This window comes from Leptodactylus fuscus, chromosome 5, assembly GCF_031893055.1.
Source record: "Leptodactylus fuscus isolate aLepFus1 chromosome 5, aLepFus1.hap2, whole genome shotgun sequence".
NCBI lineage: Eukaryota > Metazoa > Chordata > Amphibia > Anura > Leptodactylidae > Leptodactylus > Leptodactylus fuscus.
In genome coordinates this window covers 81,014,320-81,033,610 of record NC_134269.1, presented here as the reverse complement: position 1 = coordinate 81,033,610, position 19,291 = coordinate 81,014,320, and the positions used below count along the sequence as shown (strand labels likewise).

The 19,291-nt window shown below is 38.8% G+C and overlaps 1 protein-coding gene across 3 annotated transcripts in view; it reads right to left on the bottom strand.

Annotated features, from left to right (window-relative positions):
* The window catches only part of MYZAP (myocardial zonula adherens protein), a 94,004-nt gene that overhangs the window by 7,908 nt on the left and 66,805 nt on the right, over positions 1 to 19,291 (bottom strand). The window contains exons 4-14 of one of the 3 annotated variants that reach the window (XR_012716100.1): positions 17,682 to 17,843; positions 16,880 to 16,972; positions 15,520 to 15,633; positions 14,198 to 14,350; positions 10,477 to 10,602; positions 9,464 to 9,592; positions 9,221 to 9,315; positions 6,784 to 6,889; positions 6,033 to 6,116; positions 3,476 to 3,589; positions 952 to 1,028 (exon numbers count right to left, since the gene is read on the bottom strand). Coding sequence is in view for 2 of the 3 variants with exons in the window: in XM_075273524.1 (XP_075129625.1) it covers positions 952 to 1,041; positions 3,480 to 3,589; positions 6,033 to 6,116; positions 6,784 to 6,889; positions 9,221 to 9,315; positions 9,464 to 9,592; positions 10,477 to 10,602; positions 14,198 to 14,350; positions 15,520 to 15,633; positions 16,880 to 16,972; positions 17,682 to 17,843 (1,262 nt within the window). In the remaining variant the exon portion in view is untranslated. Of the gene's footprint in view, positions 1 to 951; positions 1,042 to 3,475; positions 3,590 to 6,032; positions 6,117 to 6,783; positions 6,890 to 9,220; positions 9,316 to 9,463; positions 9,593 to 10,476; positions 10,603 to 14,197; positions 14,351 to 15,519; positions 15,634 to 16,879; positions 16,973 to 17,681; positions 17,844 to 19,291 lie in introns of all 3 variants that reach the window. The other 2 variants (XM_075273524.1, XM_075273525.1) reach the window with 2 other exon arrangements.

The following is a 19,291-nucleotide window of genomic DNA, read 5'->3' as shown; positions in this document are numbered from 1 at the left end:
GTTTCTTTCTTCTAAAAATAGCATCACGCTTGACCTCTGGTTGTGTGTGGTAGTGCAGATCATCCCCATTCACTTCAATGGAAATACACTTTAAAGGGGTTCTATCAATGGGAAAAGTCATTTTTACCTAAGCACATGCTTGCATATTCATATTCATATGCTAATTAGCCTCCAGCGAGCACTGGAAGTCTCATCGTGCACCCTCTCTACTGTGTGTACAGCACAGTCTGCTGATGATGATGATGATTATGACTCATCTCCCTGCTCTCACACACACCACACAGTGCTCACTGAGACTTCTGGTGCTCACTGGAGGCTAATTAGCATATGAATAAAAATGGGCTCATTCAAAAACTACTGAGGCAACTTACACACAAAAGATATGTATAGAATAGCCTTTCTAAAGGCTATGCAAGTATGTGCTTAGTTAGAAATGACTTTTCCAATGATAGAGCCCCTTTATGGTGCTGTTGCATAGAGAAATCAGCCACGTTTTTTTTTTTTTTTTTTTAATCCTGCATAAACCCTTTAACAGGATAGTTAGAAGTATATATGTAGCCATAACAATTGGATACCTACCTTATGGAAAACGTGACACTACTAATCTACAGGCAACATGTTCTAGACCAGGAGGAGCTGAGAAAATTGGGATACATATACTGCGGTCCTATCAGTGACTGACACCCTCTCCTCTATGACTGTACATACAGAGATAGCTGCCAATCGCAGATAGGACCACTTCCTTCATTTCATTATTGTAAAGAGCAGATATCTCAATGGATGAAAAACAAGCTATACTGAATCTTTTCTCACAAACCTAAATCTGTTCAGCTCCTCTTGTTCTATAACATGCTACCTGCAGATTAGACCGCGTTTCCCATGTAACAAGTTCCCTTTAAATGTTTGCTCACGGTTTCCTGGTATAGCGTGCTTTAGGTTAGTAGTCCTTACCTGCCTACCTCTGGATCGTAGTTATACAGTTTCTTACTGGACTGGGTTATTGCCAGTACTATCCGTGGTTGTTGGGGCTGCACTTTTTCCCTGAGTAACAAGGGGAAAGATGGTCAGATCAGTTGCAACATTTGTAAAATCGAGCTCCAGGGACAGGTAAAAGATAAATGCCCAAGAAGTATATATAATAAAGTTGTTAAGAAAGCCTATAAGAAGTGCTATGAGTTACCAGGTAGAATAGTAGCAGTACTGTTTTAGTCATGGTCTATACCCAAACTATACAGTAGGTATGCTGCTGTTACAAGTCTCTGGTTTGATATTGGTACAAGTCAGATCTTTGTTATGCATGCTTTCCCAATTCTGTTCTGTTCCACAAGCGGTGATAACATAAATATATGCTGAAACAAGGAGCGGCATCTCTAAATGTTTACTAGCATAATATTGATTGTAATAAGCAAGACACAAGTTTATGGGAAGGAATGCAATAAAAATAGAATAAACATTTCACAGTTCTAGGTAAAAGCCAGTACATCCAGTTTATGATGCTCTTGCTGTTCTCATTCTTCTTTTACGGCTCTTATATTGCATGTCATGTTTTGGCAAAAATGTCATCTACACACACACAAAAAAAAAGGCTAAAACTGCATCTAAGGTGACATTCGTACTACTAATATAAATTTCCGTTGCTCTCATCCATCATAGGATGAGAGAAATGGACATTAAGGTAGTACAGTGTTAAACACAGTCTGAAGGGTCTCCATCTGCATCCATTCCCATTGATGTTAATATAAAAAACATGCAGGAAGATTTCTTCAGTCAGACTTGTTTATTTTGTAACAGAATAAAAAGTTTTGCATGTCGGAAAAAAAATAAAAATACATGGCAGTAAATGGAGACAGGCATCAGTCACTTAATGTCCATTGCTCGTGTGAACCCACCCTAAGGCTAAATGTACAGAACCATGTGCATGTATAGGGCCGGGATCTGTTGTTTTTTTGTTTTGTTTTTTTTATGTAGATTGTGGACCCCACATAGAGCTCACAATGTACATTTTTCCTTATCAGTATGTCTTTGGAATATGGGATGGAAATCCATGCAAACACAGGGAGAACATACAAACTCCTTGCAGATGGTTTTTTGCCCTTGGCAGGATTTGAACACCAGGACTCCAGCACTGCAAGGCTGCAGTGCTAACCACTGAGCCACCGTGTGGCCCCTTTGGGATCTGTGTCCTGTCCATGCTTTTCGCAGATCTATACATGTTAATGAATGAGGCTGGACTTAAAAACAAACCATAATGTCCTGTGTTTGTGCAGCCCAGCCCTATGCACCTCACAGGAATCCATAAACATCAAGGTCATCATGTGTATACGAACATGGAAATGAATGGGTCCGTGTGCTAGCTGTTGTTTTTTCAAAATTTACAGTGTGAATTAGGCCTTAAGGTGAATGTTATGACCCAGCACTAGGTTTTGTCATGCTTTAGAGACAATGATCGGTCATAACATTAAAACCACTAAATGGGTGAGATATATTGTTTCTTTCTTCAAACAGATATATTAAACACAGGGAAAAAAAACTGACAAACATAAGGATATGATCAATTATGACAAAGTCCAAATTGTGATGACTGGGTCAGAAAGGCAGTCCTTGTGGGGTGTTCCTTGTACACAGTGGTGAACCCGTGACCAAGTCTTAGAGTACTGAAAGGTCACTAATGCACATGAGGAGCACTACAGTGCTTAAAGGAACTGTTACAAATGTCTTAGTGTGAAGTGCCAGGTGACATCTAAAAACTTCTTATAAAGGCCATGTCTTGATGGGTCAGAGTTCTTTTGATGGCATAAGGGGAACAAAATATTAGGCTTTAGCATTAAGGCCGATCAGTGTGTTCAGAGGTCTCCAACCAGCAGTTCTCTAACTGTCAAGGTTGATAAGAGTTGTAGGTTTAATAGCTGAAAAGCCAAATTCTGAAGAGATCTGCTATGTCTAACCACAAGTACTTCCTTCTTGTTATTAATTTGGAGAGGATGTGAGAAACCATTGAGTCCTTTGTGGCCCCAAGTGTGGACAATTCATGTGTTTCCTTTTTGTTTGACCGGCAGCACTTTCTCAGCAATAAAAGTACTCATTTTGTAGTGACCAATTCCCTTGGTGACTTCTTAAAACCAAACATAAAAACTCATTGTACATCAGGTGTAAGAAAATGTGTTTTTGCAGTTTTTATTTAGCTAGGCATTTAAAAAATCCTGAAATATTGTAGTTTTGACATGAGCCACATTGTGCAGTCTCTGTCACTTATAGCTGATACTGTGTATGTTGGGAAAGGGTCAAATCTCATTATCACAAAGCAGAATTACAATACCGTAAAAGGGGAACACCTCAATTCTAAAGATGGAGGGAGAAAATGGAGGACAACACTACTGACAACAGAAGCTGGCGACAGGTCACTTCCTCATATCACTTTCCATAGGAGTCAATTAGTTATTTTCTGAATTAAATGTCATTTCTTTGTGCATGTAACTTACATTTGTGGAGTTTGTAGAGTTTCACAAGAAGTTGAAGCATCTTTGGTTTCTGGGGCTTCCTTTGGTTGGTTTGCCAACAGGTATTCCATCTTGTCTTGTAATTCATTATTCTAAAATAGAATATGTAATATAGAATAAGTTATTAAGGATGATGCCTCCATGCCATTATCAATATATTTTAGCAAAGAGAGATTAAACGCAGTCAACAGGGCTACATACTATGAACACCGTTGAATCACACTCCAAAGAGGGCTATGCTTCTTAATGTTTTAATTGGGTTATAATAATTACAGCTTTTTGCGTTAGACACCTATCGTCAGGCTGTAGCAATATCAAAAGCTCAATATATACATGCGTGTGGTTCATCTGTGTTCATAGTGCTAAATTAAGTGGGGAGGTGGTCAGGACCACATAAAATGTGCACCCTTTCATGATCCATTACCTTAGTGCTGCCTGACTGAATTTTGTGGAGACGTAACAGTGCTTCATACTATATAAAAATCTAGAACAAGTGGAGCTATGTAACAATGATACAGATGGTAGGGAACACTATTTAGAGGCCATTTTTAAGGAACTCCAGTCCAACATGGATGAGGGTTGAGGAAGCTGGAGTGAGGGTTTTGCCATTGCATGGAAGCAGTAACTGATGTATGGACGTGCATGTGTACATTATAATTGTCATTGGTATCATATTCTGTATCATTCTACATTAACTTCACAAGAACATATATTTTTAACATAAAAGTATTGAACTAATACAATAACTATACACTTGGCTTAGTAAAACTAGAAGAGCATTGTCCACGATAGGAATAAGATTTATTACCGTTTCAGGGTGCGGCATACAGTGATTAATGAGAGATCTTAGGACATGTCTGCTTAGCTGCAGACCCGGAGATACCAGATCAGGGGCTGAATTTTTAATGAAAGTCTGTCACAGAGGTGTAGAAGTTTCATTGATCAGTTAAAGTCTTTTTCAGCAAAACTTTATAATTCCATTCAAGGGACGGCTCTATTCTAATGGGAATCCAGTGTAATGGGGATGAAGTCTATTGAAAATGATGAACCAAGTAGTGATGACTTCAAAAATGAAAGGCAAGTTGGCAACAATAGAGGAGGATTACCTGCTATTCTTTTCCTTAGGTATTGCTCCTGAGTTGTATTTTAGCTCAGCTCCTATAGAACAGAGCTATGATCTGTGACTACACTTTAGTTATATTGTTTATAGACAGTCTGAGGTAGTCTGGAATCCACCCTCTGTTAAGTGTTCTACTCTATCTTTCCCTAGCATCGCTGCCTCTTCATATTGGATACTACGTTATCATACTAGGCAGGAAGTCCGTATATGAAGAGCTGGACAGAAAGCACAGATTTATTACAAAATACAGATTAATATACCACCAGTGACAAAAAGATGGTCAAATAACTACCAAAATTCTTCATGATCCATCATTGGATCCCCCTCCTGCATTTACAAGCCATTGGATTGACATGCTGTTGATGAGCCAAACCCTTCCATATACTAAGTCATGTCATTATGGATAAGGAAGGGCGTTCACTTGACTGAAGGACCATCAGAGGTTGGCAGTCGGGATAAGAGCAAAATTAATGGACCTTTAGTCCAAGTTCAGATTTCTGATTATAATGTCCATTGCTTTCATCCATCATAGAATGAGAACAATGGACTTCAGCTGGGATGGAATGAGTGATACCGAGGGAACCCCACCATCTGCATTCACGCCAATGTTAAAAAAAAAATATGACCGCAGCATACAAGACTTTTTCTTCCTACTGTTAGGGGGCATTCACATGGAGTAACGCGGCACTGATTCTGGCACGATAACTCGCGGTAGAATCAGCGCTGATAAAAAAAGACTCCCATTGACTTCGATGGGTTTGGTTTAACACGCGTAACACATTGAAATAAATGGGTTAAAAAGCCTCCCATGTTAAACGAAATCCATTGATGTCAATGGGAGTCTTTTTATCAGCGCTGATTTTTATGCAAATTATCGTGACAGAATCAGCGCCACTTTACTCTGTGTGAATGCCCCCTTAAGATAACAATGAGAGCAATGGACTCACTAACTGGCTACTTCAATAGTCAGAAGATCTTTATAGGTAATAAAGGATAATTTAAGTTAAATTTATAGAATGTTATTGCCTGTTTTTACTTTTACACACACACACACACACACACACACACACACACATAACAGTCAGGTTACAGTAAAGCAGTTGGTGTTAGTAGGTGAACATGTGTTTAGTTTATCATGTTAATATCTGAACCTGCTTGTAACATGATATTCTATATTGTGAACCAAGCATGTGCTTACAGCAATTGTCATTTCTTTTCACTTCACCTCTCTTGGCAGGTCATACAGTGTGGATTACTAAGCAGGTAGAATGCAGTGAATACAGGAGAAATCGTGCTGAATAATAATATATATGGTATTAAATCGATGGTCCTGAAATATGAGTGTAATTCAGAATAAAAGTGTATTTATGGCCGAACCACCTCACGTAGTAGTACAAATAATATTTTGTTCTTACCTCTCCTTCCAACATTGCTATTCTTTCTAAAAGCTGTTGAATAAGTAAATCCTTGTAGTGGACTTTTTTCCTTAAAAGCTCAATCTGAAATAGAAGAAAAATATGATTTGATGAATTTTGGGGACCTCTATTAGTCATTACTAACCTCTATTCATGGAGGGTTATGTGAAAGAAGATTTGTTTGTATTTTGGTTCAATAATAAGGTTTTCACAGAAGATATTCAGCAGAATTTGGGCAGACATGAAACACCTCCTTCTTATAAATGGAATATACACTAGATATCTGACCCATTACAAGAACACTAAGTAGAAAATCTAAACTTTTATTGAAAGTCTTTTATGATTGTATTAAATTGCAGTCATTTCTGTAGGCCCATGCTGTACATCCAAATACCTCAGGTTGAATTTTTAAAGCCGAATGTCTTTAAGTGACCTATGCCAAGTTCCCTCCACCACTAATGACAGCTAAATGGAAAAAGTCTTCAAAAAGTCTCACCTGTTTTATAAATATGATGCGTACCATTTAGCACTTTTAGTACCATGTATCCCTTTCCTATTTTTTATTCTTTCAGTATTATTATGCTTGGCATTACACAATACCTGGATCTTATTTCTTTACCACATACCCATTCGGGTTGGTACTACAGTATATGCAGTCAGGAAACCACCAGTTCAATATTACTGTTGCCAAAATAAAGGTATATATTCTCCAAACTTTGCCAAGCTGTATTTATATCCTCCTATTCCTCACCTCTTCAATCATATGCTTTACTTTCTTCTGTTGGCAGTGAACCATGTCATCTAGGTGTTTAATGCGCTCCCGTAAACTGGTTGCAGCTTCCTCTAAGTTATGGGTCCTGAAGAAACAAAATTATTAAATAAATGGTAAAATTCTAAAGAATCAGTTTGCCTGAACAGGATATTTGTCTATTATTTGTACTGTATTTAGGTTCATTGATAATGACAACATGTGTAATAAGTCAAGTGTGTGCAAGAGTAATATTACCAATATTACCGCATAAAGGCTACTTGTATAACTCTGACCATATACAGAATTGTGGCTTATAGGATAAGATAAAGAGTTTTTGTGAAGACTGAAATAAATTTATATCCATGTTCAAAGATCAGACTGAAGATGAGAAGATGTTCCACTGACTTATTTGTCCTAAATATGCAGCCTTAAGAAATATACAAATCATCTTTAGATTATATCATGCCTCTAACAGCACATCATGACTTCAAACAGTAATATATTCTCCAAAGACAAGGTTAAAGAGAATGTGACACCAGAAAAAATTTTAAACTAGGTTTTTTATGTCAAAAAATTTTTACAAGAATTTTTGTTGATTTATTTCATAATTTTCCATTTACCATCTAGGAGTACTAAGGTACTAAATTCTGCAATTTGCACTTTGGTTAATAATTTACTGACACTTGTCAGGTCTGTAAGGGAGCGTTCACACTACCGTCGGTGTCTGACAGTTAGTGTCCGCTGCTAATGTCCATTCAAAATCTCGTGCAGACATTCGCATCGGACACTAGCTGTGTCCGTGACATTTTGCATTCATTTAAATGGACATCGGGTGCGTTCTTTTACTGTTCGTGACTGTGCTTAACTGTCCGTTCCCAAGGATGTCCGACTTTTCAATCGGACAGCAAAAACCTACATGTTGGATTGTCCCTAGTGTGTATGATTATCCCCTGACCCTGGTCTATAGTCTCTCACTCTGCCAAATCAGTATCCCTGCGTTATGCTGAGGAGGTCCAAAAGACCGAATCAGCGCTGTCCATAGCTGGGAATCTGTTCCTTTTGGAATAGAAATACTAATTTGGCAATAAACTCCGCATCATGTCAGTAGGCTTTTTAACTGAGTCATGCATGATGTTAAGGGGGCTGTCCCTAGAGGGCAGCATACAGAGGCACTGTTCTCCTAATTACATTCTGGAGAATAGATTTGCATATTCTTTGCAGTAGTCACCTAATTTAAAAGCAAGGCAGAATTACAACAGGAGATCCCATCACTGACACATCATGGCATCCATAACTGACAATAGATGATGCCACAGATTATCTACTTTCCCAGCCTGCACAGAGCATCTCAAGAAAACTCTCCTGTAGACTTTAATGAGTTGGTTCCAGTCTATTTCTACCTTTGACCTTGAGACTGCTGTAAAGTGTATCAATACATTGCTGCTAACAAAGCAGAGGAGAAGCTCATGCAAGATGGCAGCCTTCATAATCATGTACAGAAAACAGAATAAAAATAAATCAGAAATTAAAAATAGATTATAAAAATGTATATCTTAATAAATTAAAAGGGTGATACATTCCCTTTAAATAGGATGTGCCCTCTTTTGCTGAGTTGGCAAATTCCTAATATGCGATTGCTGTTATTAAGTGAATGTGCAAAGACATGTTACCGCAATTAAAAAAATAGATGAAATCCTTGGCCAACACAGTATTGCTATTGGGTTATTATATAATGTTGTTCTCTTTGTGTTCTCACTAGTCTGGGCACATAGCATTCCTTATTGCTACTTATTTCACCCAGCTCCAATGTTCCCTTGGGCAGCCATGGCTCCTGCCAGTGGCTCCATCTGGTTGACAGGCAACTAGATACTTTTTCACCTCTGCTTCAGCTCCCAGTGTTCACTATATTAGTGCTGGGTTGGACCCCAGCTCTGCTGCTTTAAAGGCACTGTTGTGTAATGTTGCTAAGCCCCAAACATGATGTCTGAAATGGCAGCCTGCTTAAAGTGAGCCATATTGCCATACCTTGCCTGCAATTTCTCCTGCCCTGTTTTTCCCTATCCTTCTTTAACTGCATTTATTCCAGGGAATACTCCTGATCCTGACCTCAGCCATGTTTCTGACGATCCTTTGCTCTGGCTTTTTAGTGTTGCATGAATGTTATTGCTGCAAATTTATATCTGTTCTGGGGACTATGACCTGGGAATCTTCCTGAAGTAAACACCTTGCTTCTTTGCAGTGGCTATAAACCAGAGCATCCCTTAGACTACACCCTGGTCTTGTCACAGAGAAGCCATATTGTAGTATGCAATCAAAACATTGATGCAGTTTAGTGTTCATGTATGTTTGAGAAGCTATGAATAAAGCTGCTTGATGGAATAAGGGCCAGTTACAACTGTATGGCAATATAAAATAAACTAGAATGACAAGTATTTACCTTTCCCTTTCTGATGTTGTTATCTCCATCTTTTGATCAAGTCTGTGAATCCTTTCCTCATGCCTTGTTAGCTGTACCTGAAGTTGTTCCCGTTCCTAAGAAGAACATTTGCTGTTTATATATCTACAGACATCTAGACAATGACATGGTAAGATAAAGTACAGCAAAATGCTACAAAAAAGAAGTATACTGTAGACATGAATGAGACCACAGAAAAAGGTTTCTGAATATCAATGCTGCTACCTGATGCATTCTCTGAATTAGTTTGTCAAGTTCTGCAATTTTCACATCTCGCTCTTCAATCTTTGCTTCTGCTACTTTAACTTTTTCACTAGCATCGTCAATGGCCTTAAGGTACTGCTTTGTTTGGACCTGAAAAAAAAAACATGGTCCTCTTGTTATTTCATATTTTATCATGGAGAACCACCCTTATGTGTCTAACAACATATTATTTATATGCAATTTAATATACAGTAGCAAGGTGCTCTGGGGCAACTGTGCATTCCTTATTATATTTTTTACTTCCAAAATATGGTACTAATGCAACAAAGCAAGTTTTGGGTCTATTCACATAGACGTAAAAATATCCAAAAAATATACAAATATTTTTCAAATGCAGCATGTCATAATTCTATGCATTATGATGATGAAAACATCTATTAAAAAGTCTAGGGAGAGTATTCAAAATATGGATGGGATGCATCTGCGTATTTTAGGAACTTAAGGTGCAATGCATATACTGTATATTTTATTATATTGAGGAATATTGTAGCATTGGGGTCTTGATTTCAAATCCAACCAAGAGCAACATCTGAACAGAGTGTTCATGTTCTCCCTGGATTCCAATCCAATGCTCCATATACTGATTTGGAATTTACATTGTGAGCCCCAGTGCAGAGCTGCAGAATATTTTGACAATACATAAATCCATTTCCTTCCCAGAAGACAGCTCATCAGTATTACATCCATATTATGAATCTGTAATACTAATGAAATACTCTTGTGAGTCTTGTTTGTACATTCTTGTGACGTAGACCTTACCATGTAGTTAAGAGGGAAAGCACTGTTTTTTCCACTGGAACAAATGCTATCTCCTCCATTTGATGGATGCAAACAGAGTGTGCGCTGCATCTGCATCCCTTATATCATTATTTTTAGGTCCTTTGTTCTGATCCTATAATAGCGCTAATATGGACCTAGCCTTATAAGATTTTAAAAAAAAATGGGAACACATAATGGATTCTTAAAACACATACAATCATGGCTTCTTTATCTGCAGCATACTTCGCTTCCTCCTCTCGTATTTTCTGCTCATATTGGCTGTATAGCTTTCGTGTCATCTCTCTCATGACATTAGCATTAGCTTCTTGAGAGGATTCTACCTGTTTTCAAAGAATATAAACAAGGGTTAAAAAACTGATCTTACAGAACTTGAGTTATCTTGGTAAATATTTAAGACAAAAATAAGAACCATCCATCTGATATCTGTAAAATTCCGAAGACAGGTTACAAAGTATTCACAAATGAGAGCAATGTTTTACTCTCGTATAATTTTTTAGTTTTATACTGGAATGTTCTCTTTGTGAATAGACTAAATGTAGAATAATATTTTGATATATCACTGGGGAGAGTAACTAGGAGTGGGGAGGAGAACAGTGGAAAACATCCAGATACAGAAATCACTAGCTGAACACTAAAGGCAAATTTCTACTGAGGATGTACAGCAGAATAAAAACTTTTGTGAAATTTATGTTGGGGATTTTTAATGCAAATGCAGGTCTAGATCCACACACAATATACACAATATACAGATATGACCAAACAGTAATCTGCATTAACCTTAAAGAAGGAAATTGAGCTTTTTTGATACTTATATACTGTTTTCTATTCATTCATTCTATCATATTCATTCATTATGTAGCACCTTTTTGTCTTTTGTGTTTGTGTATTGATGGCCATACATACAAGATAATCATAGCTTTCCTCATACAGCTATTTCTCATTCTTCTACCATATTTATGCTTGCTCAGTTTGGCCTAGCTTGCATGTCTTTTCAACAGGGAGATGTTCCAAAAGAAAATAAGATTTGAGTATGTTGGAAGAAGCCAAATCCTTGTTTGCCCCTGACATTTGCCTCTGATGGAGAACTGGAAAGGCCCCATACACTTTATATTATTAGCTTAGTCTTTGGTCAGGTTCTATGTAATGTCTATGGCCAGTTTAACATTCTCTTGGTAGAAGTTGTTGGCATGGAACTTATTGCCACTTCTTTCTGAGAATGGGAATCCAAACACCCCTGAACACCCCCTAACACACTGTCCTTTGTTAGTGGAGCCTAACAGAGAGAACTACATTGATTGTGTAAGCCCGACCAGAGGACAGTCTTCATAGCAAGATTGCAGCACAGAGGCGGAGGGGTTCAGTTTAGGAATAGGTGCGGGTCCAGATGTGGGACCCTCATCTATCATCCATTTTTTGGCATATCCAGTATAAATGCCATTCATGGGAAAACCACATTTAATACAAATTCCTAACTGCTCTAAAATGAGTTCCCTTACTTCCCTAAATTGGATCTAGTATCTACATATACCCTGGGTGGCATGATATTGGTTGTGAGACATAAACATGACCTTTAAATAATTCTGTCACACCCTTGTAAATTACTCCTGTTCATGTCCTAAAGGCAATAGAAAGAATACTTTTAATAGTGCTTAGAAGGTCAGTCTTGTAACTCTGTCCTTAATACTGGCCTCAGAATATGCTAACCACATATTAGCTCCTACCGGGCAAGATTAATTGTATAGCCGTACTCATAGCAAAGCACAACAATCTTTCCAAGCCAGTAGAAAGCTAGATGTGAACAGTACTATATATCAACCACTGGTCCAGGTAAGTCCTTCTACTTTGCTGATCTTATTAATTAGACTTAGATCACTTTGGCTGGGATCACACAATTCTTAGGGGCAGTGTATCACCTTTTTTATTGATTAAAATGAGTGAAATATACACGGTTTCTAATCAGTTTTTAGTGTATTTTCTTTGCACAACTATAGGAGCTTGCCTGAGCTCCTCTGCTTTAACAGCAATTTAGGGATATGCTCTATTGCAGTTTCATGGCCATAGACAGCAATATACTGAAGCTAAAACAGTCCAGTTTATGGGAAAATAGATAAGCGACATCTATTCTCAGAAGTAGATACATGCTTTTAGCTATTGAGGTGTTACCTTGTATTGTAATTCTGTCTGTGATGTAAATGAGTGTAAATGAGGTGATTGCTGCAAGGTAAACCCCTACAGAATTGTCAGGGTGAAAATTGTAGGATTAAGGCCGATTGCAGGTGACCATGTGCTTCAGACCGGCCTTGAATTAAAGACACAGGCGCAGGGGGGACAACTCGGATGTCACTCGTGCTCCCGACATGCTTCTGCAGCCTCTTTCATTAAATAAATAGGAGTTAAGGAAGCAGGGACACAAAATTGGACAGGAATAGGATCTGTTCCATATTTTGTGGCCTGGACTGTCAGACCGCACACGCGACTGTGCAATACATGGTCATATGTACGGGCCCATGGTAATGAAGGAGTCAGTGTGCTATCCGGGAAAAACACAGATAGGACACTGATCTCGGCCATAGTTATCTGCAATCAGCCTTAGCGGAAATGGTCAGAGTGAAAATTACAGTATTCTGTTTTGGTTTCTTTTTTTTAAAGGGGCTCTATCAGCAAAATCATGCTGATAGAGCCCCACATATGCGTGAATAGCCTTTAAAAAGGCTATTCAGGCACCGTAAATGTTATATTAAACTACCCCCCCCCCCCCGTTTTAAAATAAAACCCTAAAAAAGAATGTGCTCTACTTACCGAACGTACACATTGGGTGGGCATTCAGGGTGTGTCTTCTTCTTCATCCACGCCTCTTCTTCCTCTGATGTCCTCCGGTCCCGTCCTCCTCCAGCACTCGTAAGCGGACACTGATATAAAAAAAAATGGCCTGGGCGCATGCGCAGTAGCATGCGGCTTCTACTACAGCTACTGCGCAGGCGCCCAGGCCATTTTTTCCATCAGTGTCCGCTCGCAAGCGCCGGAGGAGGACTGGACCGGAGGACATCGGAGGAAAAAGAGGTGTGGATGAAGAAGACGGCGCACCCTGAATGCCCGCCCAGGGTGCACGTTCGGTAAGTAGAGCACATTCTTTTTCAGGGTTTTATTTTAAAACGGGGGGGGGGGGGGTAGTTTAATATAACATTTAAGGTGCCTGAATAGCCTCGATCAGCATGATTTTGCTGATAGAGCCCCTTTAAATTATAGTGACATGTATACAGTATATACATATATAATTATACACACCAAAAATTAAAAAAGTTTGTTTGACATAAATAAAAAAGGGTTACAGGGATATCACCACTCCTTAGAGAGAGACCACCATATAGGTGTGTGGAGACTTATTAAGCCTTTAGCACTCCACTTTGCAAGGGACCATGGGAAGAATATGTAAATCTGTCTTCCATGATGTAATTAGGAAGTCAGGTGCCTCAGTGTTGCAAGCAGCCTTTATTGGGCCATATCACTGAGATTCTGTCTTCCTAACAGGCTTGCACATTCCAGTGAGCGCCCTCTATTGGTTTGCAATACTGAGGCACCTGACTTCCTAATTACATCATGGAAGACAGATTTGCATATTCTTCCCATAAATAAAAAAGGTCATTTTGTGGGAACACATTTCCTTCATAGCAAGGGCTGTCAAAATATATGACAAATTGCTACCTCCTTGAAGTCACGTACTGTTCACCTTTGGGCCAATAAATCACTAGTGCACATCATGTTATCTACATAGAACTGCATAGCAATGAAAACCGCATTCAGCAAACCAAGTAGAAAACATCAGGAGTTTCATACTATGTTATGTTTAGCACTCCTCAAACCTAAATCATATTAGTAGCTATGCACAGTATGACGGTGGTTAGGGAATGTATTTACCTTAACTTTTAACAACTGGTTTTCAGCTTGTGCTGCTTCCAACAAGCGCTGTTTTTCTTTCAATTTATCTAAGGATTCATTGTAAGAATGTTTCAGATTCTTCACTTCATCTTTAATGTTGCAGTTTTCCAGAGTCATATCTACAAGAGTTTTCTGAAACAAAGGTGAAGATGAACCATAACGCAACTGGAAGTGTCATTTAAAGGAGAGAAAACCAATTAATCTCATGCGCTGGTTCCCGACCTCTTTGATAGTGTGACGCATCCTATGACTAGGACTAGTATTAAAATACTATTAAATGTCAGTTGTGCTGTAGCTCACACGCATTGTCTATTATGTAAAGATATATGTCTCCTATAAATTATACATACTTGAAAATCATCTAGCAATTGTATCATCATGCTTGTAAATTTCTTTAAAAGAAAGAAGTTTTTCTTTCATGAACATAACTATATATAAATTTGTAGACAAAAGTTAAACAATTTTGTAAATAAAAATAATGAAAAACTTTACAGTGTTTTAAAGATTTTCTCTATTTTACAGTCTATTGTCCTGATCAGTTGCCAGTGGCTAGGACCATGAATATAAGAACTATCAATGATCTGTTGATCTGTCTATAATGGCCACGTTGTTTGGGAGGGACTGTGCACGCATGAGAAGATAACCTGACCACATTAAAGAAATCATTGCTGGGTTTTTGACAAGTCCAAGACCACGGAAAGTTCCTGCATGCATGCTTATATCTGCTGTCAATCCATCAAGACAACAGATCTGTCAGCAATAAGATGAGTAGAGGAAATATTTAAAACTCTGCAAAATGTTTAATTATTTAAATTTACAAAACTTTTAATACTCTCTGAATTAAATATCATTATGGTCATGGAAAAACCTACTTTCTTTAATGAAATTTACAAGCCTGATGATACAATCCACATTCTGTGTCACCAGGATTGGCTAGATGAATTTCAGTTATGTATAATTTATAGGAGACATATATCTTTACATAATAGACAATGAGTGTGAGCTACAGCACAACTGACATGTAATAGTATTTTAACATTAGTCATAGGTTTTTTTTCATGGCTATTAAGAAATTCAGGACACCCCTATGGTATTTATTAAATGGTTATTAATATTTTGTTTCTAGCTAGAGCGCAATATGGGTTGTAACTGACTCATTTTACAAACACCACCAGAAGTATGTGTCTGCCAGAAGAAAGTACAATAGGTTAATAACGTACCGTATATAAGAAAAATGTTCAACAAAACCCCCCCTACAAAACAGCAACAAAAAATGAAATTACAGTTACACTTTAAAGTACCTGTATGTCTATTGATGAAGCATTCAAGGAACTGTTGACGTCTCCAAGACTGTCAATGGCAGAAGCTTGTGCCTGGTTGTGGCTCTCCAATAGTTCTTGCTGTGCTGATGAGACCTGAAACAGAAGTATATTCTATAGGGATTTTGTATATATAACCATTGAATAGGGCTTTGTCAGTGGTGTAACTACCGGGTTAGCAGGGGTAGCAGCTGCCACAGGACCCTGGACATTAGGGGCCCGACGACAGCCGCTACCCCTGCGTTTTTTTTCTTTTTTTAATAGGCCGTTACCGGCTGGATTTACGCCAGCCGGTAACGGACCCTATTTACTTACCGATACTGGCAGTAGCTGGGATCGGTAAGTGACATCGCGGGCCCCAAAAACACTATCATTATACTCTGAGGTCTTTTCAGACCCCTGAGTATAATGATCGAAGGCCCCGGAAAGATAAAGGAACATAATAAACGTGTTACTTACCTTTCCACGCTCCGGGCAGGCTTCGGGCCTAGTTGTGTGACGTTCCTGATGTCACATGACCGGGCCCTGCGTCCTGGGTCATGCAAAGTCCCCCCCCCCCCCCCCTGGGTCTCCGATTATTATACTGAAAAGACCTTATTGGCATGTATTGGGACAATAAATATATCTGAAATAGGGAACTATGGGTTTCAGCTCCCGAATGGTTTCTCCAGGAGATGATGGGTGTCCTCCACTCAAAATGTTCACTCTTAAAGTATATCTCCCACCCTTACAAGGGTGGTCTCCAATTCTTATCTTAATATACCTTATCGGGTAAACACCCCAGTTCCCTATTTTTTAAATATTGACTGTCCCAATATATACTGGTACAATATTTCTATTTTTTCAATATTAATGAATTGTCTTGCTGGCTAGTTTGTGGATTACACTTATTTTTAAAGAGCATTTTTAGTTGTTTTTTTTAAATAAATTAAGATTAAACATTAAGTTTTATAGGAATCCTTTCCCTACTGCTGGTACTTAACCTTCTAGTTGTGCCCCAACAGATATTGCTCAGAGAAACATGGATTGGGCATGTTAAATTTCAACACCTGCTCCTTTGGTTCTCCCTGTAGATAAACCATAACCTGAGATGTCTACCAGTTTTCTCTATTTTCCACATTGAAAACGCATGTGTGCTTTGGCGAACCAAGTGTGTATGTGTATAGGGGAGTCATAAATAAAAACTGACCGAACAAGCATTTGACCAACAACTATTGAAGGATGACCTGTCCTGAGGACCTAAAGATAGGTCATCATTTATTTATTTATTTTCGCCTGGAAACTGGAAACCCCTTTAAGAACCCTAAACTCTTATTGTACCATGTGGAGTTCTAGAATTTACCTTCATTTCTTGAGTTAGATGTTTAATTTTCTCTTTCATATCATCATATTCTCCAAACATTCTCTCTCTTATCTTTTCCAAGGTCACTCTTACCTGCAGTGCAATAAGGATTATATATGCATTAGGGCAAGAAAAGCAAATTGGTTTTATGCACTTAAAGAACTGGAAAATGAGTCAGCTAAGCTCAGGAACAAAGACTGCCTACTATCTCTTATCCATCATATAGTTTACAAATTAGCTTCCATTGCATTAACCCAGTGGTTTTCAACCTGTAGCTATCTAGCTGTTGTAGTCAAATCTTAGTATTTTCTGACATCCATGGGATATGCTGGGAGTTGTACTTGCACAGCAGATGGAATGTCATAGTTTGGAACCATTGTCTACCTTAATTATTACATCTCCTATATTCATCTTCACAGACTTCCTGTATTATTGCGTTTGTCTGTTTCTGACAATATATTTTGTATCAGTTCCATAAGAAAAGGAATATTCTGATATAGAATACAGCATACTGACATGGACAACTATTAGGGTTGAGTGATCAGGATCGGAAAAGATCGGATTCCGATCGACGATCGAGAAAATTTTACGATCGTGATCGGAATTCCAATCCCGATGTTTTAATCACTACACAGCGTGGGGTCCAAAATCCGATCTCCGATTATTTAAAAAATCCCATTTGCATTGGGATCGGAATTGGGATCGGGATTGGGTTCGAATGGAAAATGATCGGAAATCGGATTTTAAAAATGATCCTGAAATTTCAAGATCGGCTCAACCCTAACAACTATACTATACTTACATCTTTAATATAATTCATTTCTTCTTTCAGTTGATGGGAGGACCATTCGTAAACAACAACCTCATTTTGATGGTTGTTTTCAGTCCTTTGTACCACCCCATAAACAACTCCATGAGAGGGTGTTCCAGGCGGTGGATTGCCTTTAGGTACAGAATAGAGGTGCTGTGAAAGAAATCAGGAAAAAAAAATTAGAATGGCAAACCAAATAACTACAATGTGTGTGGGTAAAACACGGCAAATCTAAGCAACTTTATTAGTCATGTAACCTAATTAGATTGACAAGAGTCAGTAATGTTTCAGAGGTTGTAGTAGTAGTCTTCCCAGATATAAAACAGTAATGTTTATGTGTAAATTATTATTATTATTATTATTATTATTATTATTATTATTATTATTATTTATGATTCATATATCATTTGTCATATTAAAATATGACTGACTAATAAAATCTCATTCTTGTTATTATGTAATATACAGTACTGTACAAAATGCTTGTAAGAATTAGAGATGAGCGAACACTAAAATGTTCGAGGTTCGAAATTCGATTCGAACAGCCGCTCAATGTTCGTGTGTTCGAATGGGTTTCGAACCCCATTATAGTCTATGGGGAACAGATACTCGTTAAGGGGGAAACCCAAATCCGTGTCTGGAGGGTCACCAAGTCCACTATGACACCCCAGGAAATGATGCCAACACCTCTGGAATGACACTGGGACAGCAGTGGAAGCATGTCTGGGGGCATCTAACACACCAAAGACCCTCTATTACCCCAACATCACAGCCTAACAACTACACACTTTACACACTCAATACCACCTCTCTGACAGTAGGAAAACACCTTGAAACATGTGTATTTGGCACTTGCAGTGAGGAGAGCTTGTCACCAGCAGTGAATTTGGCCCTTGTAGTAAGTTGAGGTTGGCACCAACATTTGTTTTGAAAATCAGGGTGGATTGAGCCTCTAACCAGCAGAGTTTGGGCAAATTCATGGTGGAGGGAGCCTCTAAACACCCCAGTTTGGGCAAATTCATGGTGGAGGGAGCCTCTAAAAACCCCAGTTTGGACCAATTCATGGTGGAGGGAGCCTCTAACCAGCCCAGTTTGGGCAAATTCATGGTGGAGGGAGCCTCTAAAAAACCCAGTTTGGACCAATTCATGGTGGAGGGAGCCTCTAAACAGCCCAGTTTGGGCAAATTCATGGTGGAGGGAGCCTCTAACCAGCCCAGTTTGGACCAATTAATGGTGGAGGGAGCCTCTAACCAGCCCAGTTTGGACCAATTAATGGTGGAGGGAGCCTCTAACCAGCCCAGTTTGGACCAATTCATGGTGGAGGGAGCCTCTAACCAGCCCAGTTTGGGCAAATTCATGGTGGAGGGAGCCTCTAACCAGCCCAGTTTGGGCAAATTCATGGTGGAGGGAGCCTCTAAACAGCCCAGTTTGGGCAAATTCATGGTGGAGGGAGCCTCTAAACAGCCCAGTTTGGACCAATTCATGGTGGAGGGAGCCTCTAAAAAACCCAGTTTGGACCAATTCATGGTGGAGGGAGCCTCTAAACAGCCCAGTTTGGGCAAATTCATGGTGGAGGGAGCCTCTAACCAGCCCAGTTTGGA